Source organism: Vigna radiata, chromosome 7 (assembly GCF_000741045.1).
Source record: "Vigna radiata var. radiata cultivar VC1973A chromosome 7, Vradiata_ver6, whole genome shotgun sequence".
NCBI lineage: Eukaryota > Viridiplantae > Streptophyta > Magnoliopsida > Fabales > Fabaceae > Vigna > Vigna radiata.
Window position 1 is genome coordinate 17,139,241 of NC_028357.1, and position 19,298 is coordinate 17,158,538.

Sequence of the window (19,298 nt, forward strand, 5' to 3'; positions counted from 1 at the left end):
ATATATATATATATATATATATATATATATATATATATATATATATATATATATATATATATATATATATATATATATATAACAAGTAAGATCGATAGATAAATACGTACATAAACTGACACTTGAGAGTACAGAAAAAAGTTTAATTGTGTAAAGTTTATGAAATGTGGAAGATGGGGTCCAATGTATCTTAATTTATGCTGAGATGTTTTGTATTGTCCTCTTACAGAAGAAACATAGTCAAATTGGTTTCACGTGGTTCAGTACTTGAAAATTTTCAGAAACAAGAAAATATATACTAGTAGCTTTTAGCTAAAATCCAATGAATTGAAGTACTCCGTGAAAAAAATATTATCTTTTATTCACGTGCATTAATACAAGAGATACACTTTTCAATCCCTTGAGTACGTGCTTTTGTATCCAAAGGATATAAAAGATTATTATCAACTTAATCTTTTTATATATGATTAACTTTCTTATATTATTTGCAATAATTTATTATAATAATTGTAATTTCTTTTGAAGTTTATATTTTAAGTTTTTAAAATTTTAAATTATTATACTCACGATTAATGATATTATTTATCAATGGCTTAAATCCTTAATTAGTCCCCATGTTAGGAGGAAATTTTCAGTTTAATACTCGCTTTTAAAAGTGTATACATTGGGTCCCCATGTTTTGCAATTTGTGTCAATTTAGTGAATTAATGACACTTCAAACAAGTTTGTAACAACAATTGGAAGATGTCCAAACTTTGGAACAGTTAATAAACATGTTGCAACTCAAAATGACTTGTCCACTTGTAATTTTCAAGCCAAATTGATGGTTCAAAGGGACTAAATTGACACAAATTGCAAAACATGGGGACCCAATGTATACACTTTTAAAAGCGGGTACTAAACTGAAAATTTCCTCTTAACATGGCGACCAATTAAGGATTTAAGTCTTTATCAATTAATAAAGTTAATATAGTCAACATTTATTTATTGAGTTAAAATACTATTGTTTAAGTAAATTTTATTTTGAAATTTAAAATAGTTATTTAAAGAAATAATGTCTATCAATAAAATGTTTTGAGTAATTCTCCTTACACCTTCGTGACCTAATCTTACACCTCCCAATTTTGGTTTAATTCCACCTGTACCCCTAAGTCTACTCTGTCAAAGCCTATGAAACATTTTTTGGTTTTATAAAAAGTTGGTTTGCTCTGCCTCATCCCAGACCAAAACCAAACCAAACCATACACCCCCTTTATTATTTCTTCTTTCTCCCTCTTGTTGTACTCCCCTTCATCCTTTTCCTGCCTCTTTCTTACCACTTTTGTTGTCTTCCCCCTCATCCCCTCCCCCTCATTTTTTCTTGAACTTGTTGATGTTGTGGGTGTGGAAAAAAAATGCTTGTATGATGAATATATGTTAGTATAGTTGATTTGCATATGATGGCCATATTTTTTTGTTGTTTGAACTGTGCTGGGCGTTGGAAGTAGGGGAGATGCAAAGTTAACCGCAAATGGAACTGCGGTTAACGGCAGCTGCACTATGAAGTGCGGATATGGTGGCGCTGCAGTTGAATCTGCGACTGATGGCAACTGCAGGTGGATCTGCGATTAGTTTTCGGGGGTGCATCGGCGGCGCACTTGGAAGTGCGGTTTTTTTTCTTTGTTGTATTGTTCGTGCTTTATTTGTTTCTATTGTGGTCATATTGTTGTGTGGAAAATGGATTGGCAAATTCTTAGATTTATTCGATTGTATCTCTCTTAAAACAACTAAAAGAAACTGAGTTTAAGTGGTGGCTTAATCAGCATCTAAGTTCCTCCACCATTATATTTGTGTAAACTGTAAAGTGTGAGATGAGGCAGAGGGAAAGGGTACATGTATTTCTTCGGTGGCATCTACAGATATATCATTTGGTACATTTTTTGGTAATTGGGTGCTTATTAGAAAGAACTAAATATGTGATTGGGATAAGAATCCAAAGTCTATAACTTAAAAAGATTTAGTAAAAAATCTCACTTCTAGTAAGGGACAACTTCCAGCAAGGAACAACAATGGAAGGATTTAATGAAGGGATCTGCAGTTACTATTTAGGAAATCATTATTGTATCATTACTTCTATTTTTTATTTTAATTAATGAAGGGTAGATATGTAAAATGGGAGGTGCAGGATGAGGTTAGGGAGGTGTAGGAAGAATAACTCTAAAATGTTTAAGATAAGTGCGTTAAATTCTAAATATAAGTATAAACATTATTATAAACTCTAAATGTTCTAAATCAAAATTTGTTTAAACGCTAGTACACATAATATGTCTAAACACTTAGGAACATATCTAACGCTTTTAGTGTATGTATGATATAGTATTTTATTATCTATTATGATATGCTCTTTTTTTCTGAGATCATTAAAGTATATAATTTTATTTAAGAATTTTGCATCTATCAAAAGAACGTTAAGAGATAGAAAGATACTTTGATAATGTTTCCCTAATACCTTCTGTTTGATGCTTTCATACAAGCAATAAGGTTGCCTTACAAGAAGTAATATATCATCTGTATGGTATACTATGTCACTCGATCGATAAGTTACGAAATAAGTCATCACTGATGACAAATACGACATATTAACCGAACGATTTTCTACGTATATTCAAGACCGTTCGTTTATTCCTTAAATTATAAGTTAAGCGGGTGAAGTGGGCCTGTGAGTGTTGGGTTGTAATTGGGTCAACGCTAACATTAGTGTTATTGGGCCAACGTCAACTTAAGGTCCACAAAATGCCTATAAATATATAGGTAACCTGCAAAGTTAAGCTAGCTTAACTGAGTTTTGATACTTAATTGTGAATTAAGTTTATTGAGTAAAATCTGACTTGAGCGTCGAAGTGCCTTTAGCAGGTTTACACCACTCGGTTTAGACTTGAAGAAGTTGGAGCAGGCGATTGAGAAGGTGATAATAGCAAGGTGTGTCTCTCGGCCCTACTTATTTATATACAAAAACATCATCTAACCTTATACCGAAAGGCTACACATCTTTTTTGAAGAAATCTACATAAAAAGGATTGTATGAAGAAAAGAAAGCAAGAATCAAGATTTATTATTGTTCTTACACTGTCAACATTATTTTCTCTTACTTATATCGTATTCATCCCTAAACTTTGTTTTCCATCTCATTTCAACACAATTTCATCAATTGTGTATTAAATTCCCTTAATTCTGAAGCTTCAACACAAAAAAGAGCCTGAGAGCCTGTTTTCTCAAAGCCAAAAAAATTGGTGGGAGCATTAATCTGTTGACACCTTTCTTTTATACCTTTTATCTTTTGCATTTCCTCTTTTTGTATTTTCTCCTTTCTTCTATCATATATCCATCACATCTCTCACTTTTCTTTCATACCTTTCGTTTTTCTCTTGTTTTTTTTCTTCTGAGATGTGAAACCAACAACAGTTTCACAAAAATGGTTAGCCATCAGCAATCAGTTTACAAAATTTGTCACTAACATGTCATCCCTTTTGTTATTGTTACACTTTGTGCTTTATAATAACCTTTGTTGTTCGTTAATCCAGGTATCAGTTTCATCAATGGAAGTTGGTGTAGTCCCAGAATCAACAATAAGTGACATATCAGTGTCCTATTCAAAGTCACCAATAGGGACAAGTGACCTATTTCCTCCCCTTCCCATGCCTTCACATCTTACACCAATTGACAGAGAGGCCAGAGTCCTAAGATATAGGGAGAAAAAGAAGACAAGAAAGTTTGAAAAGAAGATAAGGTATGCCTCAAGGAAGGCTTATGCAGAAACCAGACCACGCATCAAGGGTAGATTTGCAAAGAGAACTGATGTGGAAGCTGAAGTGGATCAAATGCTCTCCACAACACTATTCAATGAAGTTGGAGGAACCTTTTTTCCATCTTTCTAGGAATGGAAAGAGAATGAATTATCAATAGCCAAGACATAGAAGACAAGGTTGAGAACCAGTAACGTAACTTTTATGCTGTCTAATTAGTTTGGACTATTTTTCTATACTTATGCTTTATAAATATAGTACTTACATATATATATATATATATATATATATATATATATATTAAGTCAGCTAATTCTCAAAATTTTGCCTTATAATTTAATTTCTCAGTTTCGTTGTCTGTTTATATTTTTCTTCAAATTTGTATTTGTTCATCAGATTAACATTGACTGGGAAAGTAATATTATACTTAATAAATGTGTGTATTTTTACAAAAATTATGACCCAATTGAGACAGTTCAAAATTTGAGGACCGAACTGAAATTTTCACACAAATATTAAGACCAAGGGAGGGTTTAAGCCGTCTAAAATACAAATATTTATTTCGGTTGTATAGATCAACTAAAGCAATGATCTTGACATAGTAAATCAATAGTTTAAAAATAACAATAATAATAAATAATAACTTTATACTATGTTTTAAATTATTGAAAAAATCTTTATAAAATAAAAATATAATAATAATTTATTATTGTTAGTTAATTTATTTTATTAAATCATTTGTAATAATATACAAATAAATTAATTAAATTATTTTCAATTTACAAAAATAAATGAATTTAAATTATTTTTCATTTTATTAAAAGAATTACCAGTTTATTATTATTTTTTTACAGTAGTATTAAATTTATTATTTCATAATTCTTATTTTTTTTATTTAAAAGTTTTATTAAAAAAAAAAACATGAAAAAACTAAGAGAAGTCATTAAAGATTCAATTGAAAATAGGTGCATTGGTTATTGTTTTTGCAGAGTTGAATATATCTTACAAAAACTCTAAAAGTGTTCATAACTCTTCTCCTGAACTAAAAAGGAAGTGCGTATGTTAGAAGACACTCTAATTTCCAAGTCAGTTAAGTGTATTAGATGATAATAAATACAAAAATAATGAACATAATTAATTTCTATGGTCTGGTTTATGTATTTAATTATTCTAATTAATCTTTTCGATCATTACTTTATTAACCTTGCTTTAACTATAATCTTAACTTAGACATGATGTCAGCCGATTTGTCATGTTGTTGCCAAGGCATATTATGTGTCCTTACAACATATGGGCCAAGGCATATTATGTGTCCTTATAACATATGGGCCAAGTACCATTGCTTCCGTAACATTGGTCCTTCCACACCAACATCATCTAAGGGATCAAACCACATCGCCATAGCATTTCTTCTAAGCTTTGGCCCAACCTAGTCTAAAAGGTTGCTATCAAAGGCAAAACCATCTCCAATAGGAGGAGGACACATCGCCACTAATTCTCTTCATTAAGATCATGACACATGGACATTAATCCTCTCCATTAGGAGAAGGACACATGAAAAGATCACGTATATCACAAAACATAACAACTTGGAGACCACTCTAGCCAATGATGCATAATCTTCTAGAAACTTCACCCTCGTGTGCGCACAATATAGCCCTTCTTCCAGAAGGTGTGCACTCCAAGCTAGGTTTTTTACCCTATATCCAAGTGTCTCCTTAGGGCTCATCTCTTCTGGCCTAAAACCCTACACTACCACCCTAAACCCGCATACAAGGTCTAAAAGAAAACCTAGACTACTTGGTCATCATACAAGGCCCAAAAGAAAACCCTATATGATGGAATCCTTCTTGACAATCCTCTTTTATTGTATTTTTACATTTCTTTGCATCTGTAGTTTAGCTTGTAAGAAGCTTGGGTCACTATAAATACCCAGCTCCTTTATTAATTGGCACTTTTGAAATTAATGAGAATTGAGATTTTTGAAATAGAAATCATTCTCTCTTGAAAGTCAGAGGCTAGAGAGTCCAAAGACTCTCTGTAACCACCTTCCAAGCACATTCTCTCACTTCATTTTCCATTTATCCAGCATGCTTCTCTCTCCTCAGTAACACAGAATTACCTTTCCTCCAATCTGCTTCAAGTACGCAGCCACGCGTCTTTCTCTTGAAGTTTCATCATCCACGTCTCATCCGATGCGTCATTCTCCTTTCACACGTTAGACATGCATATCATCACTTTCATTCTCGCACAACAGACCACATTTCTCACATCCTCTCCTAGGGTTTTGCCTTGTCGGTGCCTCCGATCCATGTCTCTTCTCAAATTCACTTCTTTATCTTAGGTAAACGTCTTTTTCTCACAGATCTTCATCCTTCTCACCCTTTGCCAGTGATCTGTGGGGGCAGTCAGCAGTCCCTGTAAGTTGCTGGGGCGTTACAAATGGTATCAGAGCCTAGCCTCTCCCAGTACGGTGTGGTTCGAGGACGAACCGGACAGAAGTTGGTGGGCATGTGACACCCGGGCACTGACGAGGGCGGGGAGTGACCGCCGGTGCAAGAAGCATGGTGCAGGGGACACGGACAAGGAGCGGCTCCTGGTAGGCTTCGAGTGGAAGGGGCACATGGACGAATCGAACATACACCGGAATGAGAGGGATCTGGAGATTGTATAGGTATGGGACTATACAGTTGAAGGATAACTTAAAGGAATTGATTTGACTACTCATATCAACAAATGCATTTGCTTTTCAGTAGCCTAACTCATAAGAACTCCATGGTTAAGCGTGCTTAGCCTAGAGTAATTATGGGATGGGTGACCTTCCGGGAAGTTTTCCCGGAAAGTGTGCGAGTGAGGACAAAGCACACTGGAAAGTCTCGTGGTGATGTGTGGGGGCAGTCAACAGTCCCTGTAAGTTGTCGGGGCGTTACACCACGCGTCAAAGGTAAGTATCTCGTTTCTCTCTGTTCTAAGTATCCTTCAATTTCCAAGTCTTGTTCTGTCTCGGTTTGATTATGAATTTGTCCATGTTTTCTTGATTCGGTCTTGTATGAGTTTCATATGATTTTGATTTGCGTCTCTGTGTTGATTCATGAGCTGTTCATTTGATTCGCGTTTTTGTTGTGTTTATTGAGTTGTTTATTATTTTTTCCTTAAATGTCTTGTGTTGATTTCACATATGTTGAATTTAATTTCTCTGATTGAGTTTCATTTATGTTCAAATAGGTTCTAATTGTATGTTGAGTTGTTCTATGCCTTTCCGTTTTTGATTTGAGTCTTATTCTCATCTTTATTCGGTGAATCATTTGCTTTGAGTCATTTTAATTTCTAAATCCATTTCTGTCATGTTCTAGTCTTGTGCTTTGTTTTAATTGTCAATTAAAATCGAGTTTAGCTAGTTGTTGCTTGTGATTTGTGATTCATTCGAGTTGCATGCACTGAGTAAGTTCTGTTCACCATATATAAGCTATGACAGTTGGATAAACGAGCTTGGTGGCAGATTTCAGTGTTATAGATAATGAATCTCATGTTTCTTGAATCTGTTTGATAGTTTTTGATAACTTTGCTTGGTTTCTGCCTAATCAGTAACAAGTGCATACCAAGTGAGCAATGAAAGGCTCAACCTAACTCGGTTGCACATTGATTAATCTATAGAATTGTGATTTGGCCAGCTACATTGAACTGGTTTTTCTCTGTAGTTTGTGTTAATGTCTTGAAGTGTGTCTGCTTGGTATTAGTTCATTACTAAGCTTTTAGTTTAATCAAATTCCTAGAGTGTTTGTTGTTTTGTTATAGAATATACAAACGTTGACATACGAATTTCAATGGAGATTTTAACACAATAAATCAAATATTTTTTAAAAGTGTACTTTAAATTTGGTATTATCAATATAAATTAATCAAATATTTTCTAAAAGAGTATTTTAAATTTGGTATTATCAATATAAGAAAGAGACGTTAAGAATATAAGATATTTTATATATAAAAAAATGAGTATGAAAAAGAAAGTCGTTAGTTAGAAGCTACCACCAATTAATAAAGAAATTTTTTATAATGATTAAAATAGACTTTTTTGCATGAATTTTAAAGCTGACATAGATACAACTAACACCGAAAAATGCTTTTTATGATAGTTGAATAACCCTTACAGAAAATTCAATGTTAGTTTTAAAGATTTATAATAGAAAATGTGTTGAAATTTGTCATTTACACACTTTGCACCCTACTTTTTTTTTTATGACAATTAAAATTTCACTTATCTAGATTCTATTTTCTATGATGGATTTGGTTATAATTATCATAAAAATAACATTTTTCGATATATGTATAGTTTTAACCATGGATAGTTATTTCTATAATATATATATATATATATATATATATATATATATATATATATATATATATATATTGCCATATAGAGGGCATTTTATTCTTAAATGTTTGATGTATTTATACACAGAATTTGATCGTCTGTATGTTTTTCAACTTTTCTTTTGTTTCTCCATTAGAATATCATTCAATTTTCTTTGATAGATTTCCAAATTTAATTCTAAGATATTTGGTATTTATTGTATTACAATTAAAAATTATAATATACATAATCTAAGTTTCTTAAATTAATAAAACAAATAAACAAAAAATAGGAACAAAACTACGAGTAGAACTCAATCACATGAGCTATCTTTTGTTAAAATCACTTTTCATGAATAATTTATCATTAACAACCTAATTATAACAGTCTAGTGTTTATTTTCTAGTCTTAATAAGATAAAATTTACGTTTTTAACCATATTAAATAACATTCAAATTTAGATGAACTAATATTTTTATTTAAAGATTTAAATCAATTAAACAATTTAACTATTAAATAGTCATTAGATTATTAAGTTTCAAAATGTTTAACTTCACTCAAGTTGTATATGATATAACATAACAAACTTCATTAGTTAAAGAAGATGTAACACTCACACATATTTCATTATAGAAGACAAATTATTTTTTGAATTGGTGTATGTACAAAATGCACAAAAGTGACTCATCAATTCCAATTAAGATTATAACACAACAAACCAAACATTTGATTGCAAATTACTCTAAAAAAAAGGCTTTTGTATGTTATTTTTGATATTTAACGTCTAATCCAAATCCGACCTCTTATTGGGAAACATCAATTGAACATCGGATCTCTTTTTTCAGATGTCAATTTTGACGTCGAACCCCTCCTAAATCGATGTCCCTTTTGTTCTTTTTAAAAAAAAAATTGCTTTTAAAATACTACCACACCTGAAATACAAAAAATCATTATAGCACATCATAAAAATGTATATACTATGAGTTTCAAGCAATAGAACACCACCAAGATTCATCAACCCACAAACAAAATTGCATCATAAGCCAAAATTAATCGGTGCAAACGAAATTTAATCAATTCAAACGAAATTTAATCGGTGCAAACTAAATTTAATCGATGCAAAATAAATTAATTGGAAGAGAATTAATCAAACATACCTTGTGGTAACAATGGCAAATGCAAATGAAGAAAAAACCCAAATGAAAACGCGAAAGAAAGTGAGGCTTGCATCCTGAATTTTTGAGGTTTAAAAGGGCATTTGACGTCAACCCCCTCTAGATTCGACGTCTAATTGCGAAAAAAATCTATTCTTGTGCTATTTTTGGGGTATTTTGGTAGCTTATTGACGTTTGGGAAAGGGAATCCAACGTCTAGTACACATTAGATGTCGACCCCTTCTACATTCGACATCTAATGCCTAAAAAAAGTGACCTTTCAATTCTGATTTTGCAGTTTCTGTGAGAGGATTTGACGTTTCATCTATGGGAGGCCGACGTCTATTTTCGAACCTTTTTAGAGGGACCAATGTCTAAATGATGATTTGGGGGGAGGGGGGGAGGGGTTGACATTTACATATTAACGCTTAAAATGAGGTATTTTCGGACCTTTTCAACGTCTGATCTAGGAAAAAAAAATAAAATTTATGCTAAAAATTATGTATTTTCGGACTTTTTTCCCGATGTCTATACCTTATTTGACTTCTAACTTGAGGAACCGACTTCTATAATGATGTTTTATTTATTTAAATATCACCGATCATATGTTTTACGTTGAATTTTCTTTCATTAGATATTAAAAACGTGACATTAAACACTATTTATGTCCTAGTGAATGTACTTAAATTTGATGTTATCACAAGAAAAAGATATTCATAATAAAATGTATTTTATATATATCACTAAAAGTCTACCGTCTATTGATAAAATATCACTAGTGTATCAAATTGTATGACAATTGAATTAGACTTTTTAGGTTAATTTTAGAGTCAACATTTAATGAACATAAAAAATCTTTAATTTCTATGATAGTTGAACAATCATTATATAAAATTCATTTTCTATATCAATTTTAATGAATTATCATATAAAAAATATTAAAATATGTCATTTATGTGTAATTCACCCTAATCGTAATAAAAAATCATACTTTCTGGTATGGTTTTGGTTACAATTGTCATAGAAGTAGCACTTTCCATGATAGATATAGTTTTGATCATCATAAAGTGTATTACTTTCTTTGAAAATTAAATATAATATCACAAAAGTCCATTTTTCTCTTAAAAATATTATGTATTTATTCAATTATCTACTTGCATAACAAAAAAAAAAAGGCATTTTCACTTGAAAAGAATTATTTATTTATTTATTGTAATAAAAACCTTGTATAAAAAATTCACTTCTATGACAGATTTTCGAATAATATATAAACTATTCTAAAATTTACTAATAGTTAATATGATCAAATACATATAAAATTTTCAACTATACAAATTTTCTAATTTGATTATGACTATTTACTGTAAATACATAAAAGAATATATTTACTCTCTTGAACCTCTTGTACCACCTCACTCCTTAACAAGTATAAGTCACTTAATATCTAGATATATAATTAAATACTTATTCTGTCAATAAAAGATAAAATTTATTAATTTATAAATATTCAAGAAATTTTAATAATTGTATATTATCTCTCTAAAATTTCTAATGTTTAAGGAATGAAACACTCCTACTTTTATATATATATATATATATATATATATATATATATATATATATATATATTGATAAGAAGTGCCAAAAATACTTTTTAAAATTGGTTTGACCTGTGTTATTGGAAACACAAATGAAGGAGAAAAATGTGTGAATCATAATTTGTGGCAAAAAAAAAAATGAGGAGAATAAACACTTGTTGAAAGATGCAACACATTGAAAAACTATATAAACTACAACAAAGAGTTAGAAAATATGCATAAGAAAAATTAATACTTATTAACAACATTTGATTTTTCATTCACAATCTAAAACATAGATGGATTCTCAAAACGCGAGCTTCAATGCTGGGCAAGCCAAGGGCCAAGCTCAGGTCTACCTTCAACCTCTTCTCTTTGTAATATGTGATGTTCATGCATTCAAGATATTAAAAAAAGCATTGACAAGATTTTTATGGTACTATAGGAAAAGGCTAGCAATATGATGGACAAGGCTAGTAATGTTGCTCATTCTGCTCAAGACTCTATGCAACAGGTTCTTCTATCTTTTATTTCTCAAATCATATCGTAACATTCATGTTTAATCCATAACAATATTCATATAGATATATTAATGTAATAGGGTTTTGTAGGATTGTTTGATTAGAAATTAAGATGCATGATTAAAAGTGGGAGTATTTTGTTGTGTACAGGGTGGACAACAAATGAAGGAAAAGGCACAAGGAGCTGCTGATTCTATCAAGAGTGCTTTGAATTCAAAGAATTAATGAACATTGTTCATGTTAATCTACATATTTTGTAGAAACATTATTCTTTTTTTTTTTTTATTTCATATATATTCATCTTATTTCTATTTGTAGAAGCATAATTCAATTTTGTTTTGAATGTGACCATTTTCCTTTGACATGGGAAACCAGATTCTTTAATTATCAAATACTCAAGTTTTAAATTTTAATGGTTCTAAATTTTTTTAGAAACAAGCTGCTAACACCAAAAAGTTACCGTAAAGGTGACAATAAGATCTAGCAGTTGATAATATATACTATTTCATGTTGAGTTTCTTTCAACGATCAAACATGTTTACATCCCATATGCATAAAAAAATGTACAGATTAAGAAAAGAATAAAAAATTAACTTACTCTATTTCATAAATTAATTGGATGGTAGCGAAGAACTTAACTCAAAGATTACTTTAAATGTTTTTTATATTCAAATAGATAAACAGATTGTGCGAAAACATAAAGAGAAAGGAGAATTCTAAAGAGAAAAAAAATTAGAGAAAAAGTATAATTTTAAAATAATAAAATTTATTTATAAAAAACTTTATTCATAATTTAAACTTTTAATATTAAAATAATCGTTATTTAAAAAACACTACAAATTCTAAAACATTTTTTTTTTAATTCTTAAATTCTATCAATACCTGATGTCTTTGATTTCATGTTGTCTAAATCACTATTTATTAATTGTTGTTACATACATTCTCTCTTCTTATAAGCAATACTTTCTTCAATACATAAAAACTATCCATTTTTTATCGTAAAAATGATTAAAATAGAATTATCACAAAAATAAAATTAGGAAAAACAATCAATTTCATTACTAAAAGAATATGATTGTTATAACACCCTGAGTTAATCACATTACCCGTAGTGCATAACATACATCTCATAAAACTATTTGTACTTGTAGTTGTTGTGCTTTTTCTTCTTACCATCTTACAAAAGCTGAGATTATATATTATTTGTACGGTAGTATATCTTCGATGACTGGCCACACCGAACGATCAAGCCTATCAGTTATCTTCAACCGAACGGTCAAGCATACCAAATGGGCCAAATTATACTGATCCAGCTTTATTGGGTTCAAGGCCCACAATATTACAAACACGAATAACCGAACAATATCATCATATAATATCATATATATCTCGAGTATCAAATAATATCTCAACAGAGATATTTCAGGTAAGTTTGTTTATATTTCATTCTGTTTATATTTTATTTTGTTATGTTGATCCAAAGCCTATAAATAAAGAGCAAAAGCCTTCAAACGAGGTACGCACAATTCAACCTACACTGACACTCTCATACTTGATTGAGTTCCACCCTCTCTCCGTTCTAGGCATCCACTTGCTGAGGACAGAGGGTCTTCCTATACCGACATCTAACTTGATCGTTGGAGTACCTTTACAGGTACCACCCCCCTCCCGGGCAAAGATCAAAGTGCGACGGACGGTCTGAAGAACGGACGACGAAGGTAATTGGAGATTTCGCATTAGAAGGAAGCAGAATCGCGCCATCGAGGTTAGTGCTTTCGGTCCCAGTAAATTCCTACCGAAACATTTTGGCGCCCACCGTGGGACCGGAGGGCATCCCATTGAAAACCACGAGGAACCAAGACAAACGCTCGGTATCAACATCTCCTTCAGATCAACACTAGCAATTTTCGACGAAATAGAAGTTATACAGCACGGATCATCATCAACCATCATCAACAAGATAAGTATTTCTTAAAAAATAAAAAATAAAAATAAAAATGAAAATAAAAATAAAAACCGAAATATATCATATCATTCATGATATATTACATGGTATGTGATACATTAAAAATATGTATTATACAGGATTATTATTATCGAAACATGATATATTATAATCTGTAACCAATATCGGTGCAAATTGAAAACCGAAGCATTTATTATATATGTTATTATATAATATACAAGGATAAATATTATACCAATTCACGAAAAGTGGCAACCATCTCGACTTTTCCTTTCTGCCAACAAAATATGAAATGATATAAAGGTTTTCGTTTGTCTTTGACTGCTTTTATTCATGATTAGCCTATTTGATATGATGGCTATCACAACTTAATTTCTGTTTCGGTGTAAAGTGGTGTCGAGAGTCGAAGGTGGGATGGACGAAGTTAGAGCGTTCGTGATGGTGTGGAAAGCCGGACGGTTGATGAAGATTGGGCAGTTTGTGGGGATCGATCGAGCTTGTGAGGACCGTGAACCAATGGAGACTGGACGCTTTGCCTGTTGAGGCCGGACGTTCTCCTTCCTAGTTCTCCAAGCCGGGCGGGCAGGTACCTGTCAAAGGCACTCCGACGCTCAAGTCAGTTAAGTGACCGAACGGTATTAGGAAGGGATGCATAATATGCAGAGAATTAAATCTAATCTGAAGTCATACCTGAGACCTTTACTTATACTAGTTGTAATGGGCTTTTACCTTTCGTGGGCCTGATGACGGCCCAATCACGCCTTAACCCTCATTAGGGGCTTTAATCAGTCCTTATCCATAATCTATTCACGTGGCCTGACGGGGTTTTCCCCGTGGTTATCTGAACGGTTACCGTTCGGTTACGATTGGTATGGCGGGTTGGCTGGACGGTCGGCCGGACCGAGTGTGGCTGGGCGGTCTGCAACCTGAATAGTAGGAGACCGTATGGTCCCTTAGGGTACCGTACGGTACATCAGCCCCCCAAGCCCGAGGCAACTTTGCTGTCGTAGGGTTTGTAAATGACCTTCCTGGAAAGGACGGGTTTTGCCGGTTTTGCTTTCGTCTCTAAGTCACCTTTGCATGGAGTCCGAGAAGCTTGAGGCTACGGAGGCCGAGCGCTTGTGGCCGAGTGTCCTGGGTTGAAAGGTTATGTCAAATCTTGCTAAGTTAAGTTCGGACGACCGAGGTCTCAGCTGAAAACATGGTTAACGATGGAGGCCTAAGGGAGGCCGGGCAATTGAGGTCGATATATAGCTTAACGATTTAAGTGGCCGAGTGGTTGATGGCCGAACGGTTGAGGCCTTAAGAGGCCGAAAAGCTCGAGACCAGTTGAGGGTCTAGAAGTTTGAGGCCCTTAAAGGCCGAACGGTGCGAGGCCTTGAGGACCGAGAAGTTGGGGCCAATGGATGGTAGGACGGTTGGAGGCCGGCGTGTTGGGGCCAATGGATGGCAGGACGATTGGAGGCCGAATGGCCGAAAGCTTGAAGATTGCCGATTTTGGCTAAGGCCGAGGTGCACGAGGTCAATGGGTGAAAAGAGCTGGGGGCCAAATGGTCGAAATGCCGGAGGCTAATGGATGGTCGAGAGGTTGAGGCCGATGGACGGCCAGGAACCGAGGCCGAATAGCCTAGACGTTTGGAGCCAATAGTCAATAACTGGAGGCCGAATGACCGGGATGCCGAGGCCCTAGGGGCCGAGACTAGAGGGTCGGTTGACTGTGGTTGAGTGAAGTGAAAACTCTCCAATAGCTTCAGGCCGCAATGGCCGAGGTTGGATGCGGACGCCAGATATGGCTGAGGTTAAGGCCATGGAAAAGTCGAATAGTTGAAGCCATTACGGCCAAGATCTTTAGGCCTTAGGGGGCCGAGAAGGTGAGGGCCTTAAGAGGCCGAACGATGGAGGCGAAAGGATAGCTGAGCGGTTGATGTCTCAAGAGACTGGAGACCTTGAGGTCAGGTTATGGTCGAATCGAAGAGCTTTGAGGCCGTGGAGGCCAAGGGATGAGGCCAAACAATGGCAGAACGACTGAGGTTTGAATGCGGATGCCAAGTTTGGCTAAGAGTCTCGGTCGGAGGGCCGAGAGCTTGAAGCCAGCTATGGCCGAACGGTTTGAGGCCCTGGAGGGCCGGGAAGTGTTAGGCCAGTCGATGGTCGAGAGCTAGGGCCAAATGGCCGAGCGGTCGAGGCCTTTGGAGGTCGAGATGTTGAGAAGCGTGTGAGGCCGGACGGCCGAGAAGTGGAGGACTTTGTGGGCCCAATGTTTGAGGGTGGGGTATAGCCAAGGGGTCGAGATGTTCTGAGGCCAAATGGCAGAGTAGCCTAGGCCTTTGGAGGCCGATTGTTGATATCGAGCAGCTAAGATGACGGGGTTTCTAGAGGTCGAGATAAGGCCCTTGGGAGCCCGAGAAGCTGCGGCCGTGGAGGGCCGATGAAAAATTTTGCTAAGAGTTTAAGGTCGGATAACCGGGGGCTTAAGGCCTGAAATATGTCCGAGCTTGAGACCATAGGAGGCCGAGTATTTGGGGTCGGGATATAGCCAAACGGTACTTCAAGGCCAATAAGTTGCAGTCTTGATAGCTGAGAGCTTGAGGGTTGTTATGGCCGAACGGCTTCGAGGTAACTCAGTTGGCCGAATGGCCGAGAGTTGGAGAAGTTGAGGCTGAGAAGTCAATTTGTGAGGCCGGACAACCGAGTGCTTGAGGCCATATGGTCGACTGTTACGGCCGAATGGCCAGCATGTTTGAATGTTGATGCTGAAAAGCCAGTTTGTTGGGGCCGAACGGCCAATCATGTTTGAATGTTGGCAAATTTGGCCAAGCGTGAGAGGCCGAAAGACCGAGAGCCTGAGCCTAATGGCCAAGAAGGTTGAGGCCAATGGATGGCCGAGAGGTAGAGGCCGCGAAGGCCGAGATGTTGAGGCCGAGAGGTGGAGGCCACGGAGGCCGAGGTGTTGAGGCCGAGAGATTGAGGTCGTTAAGGCCGACAGGTTGAGGCCGTTAAGGCCGACAGGTTGAGGCCGTTGAGGCCGAGAAGTGGAGGCCGTTGAGGCCGACATGTTGAGGCCGCAGAGGCCGAGAGACTGAGGTCGTGGACGCCCATAGGTAGAATTTCTTTTTCGGCTTCGATATTAATTCGTTTGGAAGTGGACAATTATAACTTCATGCATTGGAAAACCTAGCATCTGTAATGCAGGTATACGTAAAACCCTTTCGGGAAAAATCATCATCGGTGGAATCTCCTAACACCGGCGATAAGGCCGCGATCCAGGACAAGGGGAGCATCCCCGGATCAGCATTCTTTCATATTTACAAAAAACAGAAGCTTGAAGACAGCCACACCTTCGCCGACTACAACCCCTCTGGCATATCACCAATCCAACAGTGACTTGGCATTGTTCTAAGAAAGAGAAAAAGATCCCAGTACCTTAATGGTTCCAAACGTAGAGGCATTTGCCAACCGGCCACTGCGACAACGGCAACTGGTTTGAGGTGAGATCTCCGGTGCTCCCATCACCATGGACACTCTTCACGATCATGGCTCCACAACCAGAGTCGACATATCGCCATCGCTTTCCAACTGCATTGGCGCCGTGATTCTCCTCGGTGGCGCCCTCGACACTCCTCCACCATCGGAAAACCACTAACCGACAGCCATTTCGTACCAGCACGGGGAAAACCCAGTTCAAAGTAATGTCTCCTTCACGATGCAGACGACGGATATGACAATGCCGTGAATCTCAACCTCGAAAGAACCGATAAGGGGTCTTCATCCCCACCGCTGCCTCAACTCGACCAACGGCAACAATTTCATTTCCCGTTGGCTTTATGGCAAAACAGCCGTGACAACTGCGATTCCAGGTGTCATCACCAACACCCAAGAATGGGTTTTCTCTTCGCCCAACGATACCAGCGATTGTTTGCTCTCCCCCACCGCCGACGCTGGCAACAGATGAACATCGATCAAGTGCTCCTCACCCTTTGCGCCCAAGCTCCACACCAATTCCGCAACGCCGGACGGTCACTCTTCACCATCCATTGGCCTTCGACAAGACCAGTCCGCCGTATGATCCTATTGCCGGTAGCGACAGTTGCGTCGCGCGGTCTAGCCACCGTTACCGGNGATAACAATTGCGCCGTTCGGACCGACTTCCTTCCACCAACACTCGTGGCATTCTCCAGACCAAAGGCCGTCCGACAGCACTACATCATCTTTAACATTCTTACGGCCCCTTGAGCCTCCGATCGTCGCAGTTAAGGCTTCTAAGCCTATCCTTCTCCTTTGCCNCCGCCGGGGTCAATAGGTTTCCACCCGACCGCCATCTCCACNGCTACAACATCATCATCAGAAACACACCGACCAATCATAACGACACGCGGCCCTCGACCGCGACTCGGCACCAACCGTCCCGTTGCTGGGAGCATTCTTCCANGGANTCGGCCGGATCTTTTCCATCTTCGACTCTTTGTTAGGGAACAACCTTCCCTTTCTTTGAATGAAACAAGCCGATGGTTGTGCGAAGCCTCCGCATCATTTTGCGACGTGCCGTTCCGCAACCCCTATCAGACAATCCATTACAGATTCGGCTTGGTTAAGGTTGCACATGACGGTAACATTGTCAACGACGACACCGTTCGGTTTAGCTTCCACGTCGAACGGTTCAATCTCCTCAAACATGAACGCCGCATGACCAATTTCAGCGCCATTGGTGGCAAACACCGTTTCTTCCCTCGTATTCCTTTTTATTATTTCACTATTTTCTACTTTTGATTGATCTCACAGGGCATCTCTACTAGAGAATGACCCCCAACTGGCATACACCGTTGTCCCGCCGAGTAAGCATGAGAAAAAGAAAAGGTCAACAATGATAAACCCAATATTTTTACTCGAGCAAGTCTCGTAAGACTGTTGNCAGTTCTCTAAGGAAACTAAGAGACTTCATAAATACATTCACGTGGGCGGTGGGAGANNATCTGCAAAACCGATTCGAGGAGACCAACCTGTCGTATTATCCTATTGTCGGCGATGACAGTTGCGCCGCCTCAGCAATCTTACTTTCTGAACCAACCTCCGATTCATCCGCAACACTCGCGGCATTCCTTANGTTAGAGGCTGACAGTTATGAAGAAAAGATTTTCTTCCGCTTAATGCTTAACGATTTCAATGAAGTTTATGATCTAGACATCTGCCTTAAACATCCTATGATGGATTCAATCTTGATTGGGCCCCGACAACCTGACTCTTGGCACTAGGATAGTTGCATCCCGACCATCCACGACGCGTCCTAATATGGACTCTACGAACAATCAACTGAAGACCAATCAGTCTTACTCTCTCGGCCAATCAGCTTTTATAACATGATCTATTTTGATATGAATTGTCTAACCATGTAAATACATTGGTTTGTCTTATTACTCTTTTCGAGTTGTTATATCTCTTCAATGCAGATGACAGGATCTTGCACACAAATCATTTGGCTTATCCGGAGCTTACCATAAATCAAAGACCGAAGGATTGCTAAAGCAATTACAATCTTAACCGACCGGTCTCAATATATCTCTCATATTATATCTCTTGAAGATTGCTAAAGCAGTTACAATCTCAATCGATCAGACTCAATTATATCTTACAGATTACTAAAGCAATCACAAATCTCTAAAGAAGTTACATGCTCATCCAGTTACATCAAGAAACACCTCGCAGGATGGTCACTCCTGTCGTCTAGCAAACCTAGACGTTAAACACCTTGCGGGATGGTCACTCCCGTCGTCCAGCGATCCTCGACGTTAAACACCTTGCAGGATGGTCACTCCTGTCGTCCAGCAAACCTGGACGTTAAACACCTTACACGGACTATAACGTCCGCCAGATACATCGAGACCCACCGAGTCTCGGTCCAATTACATCAAGACCCTCCGAGTCTTGGTTTCACACGGACTATAACGTC

The 19,298-nt window shown here is 36.8% G+C and overlaps 2 protein-coding genes across 2 annotated transcripts; both read left to right on the forward strand.

The window, feature by feature from the left end:
* Positions 1–1,552: 1,552 nt before the first annotated feature.
* On the forward strand, positions 1,553–3,914 carry LOC106766133 (zinc finger protein CONSTANS-LIKE 2-like). The gene is made up of 2 exons (XM_014650890.1): positions 1,553–1,648; positions 3,561–3,914. The coding sequence occupies exons 1-2, from the start codon at positions 1,553–1,555 to the stop codon at positions 3,912–3,914; spliced, it is 450 nt and encodes a 149-aa protein (XP_014506376.1).
* Positions 3,915–11,166: 7,252 nt separating this feature from the next.
* Positions 11,167–11,613, forward strand: LOC106768099 (stress-induced protein KIN2-like). The gene is made up of 3 exons (XM_014653056.1): positions 11,167–11,220; positions 11,313–11,381; positions 11,539–11,613. The coding sequence occupies exons 1-3, from the start codon at positions 11,167–11,169 to the stop codon at positions 11,611–11,613; spliced, it is 198 nt and encodes a 65-aa protein (XP_014508542.1).
* The last annotated feature ends 7,685 nt before the right edge of the window (positions 11,614–19,298 follow it).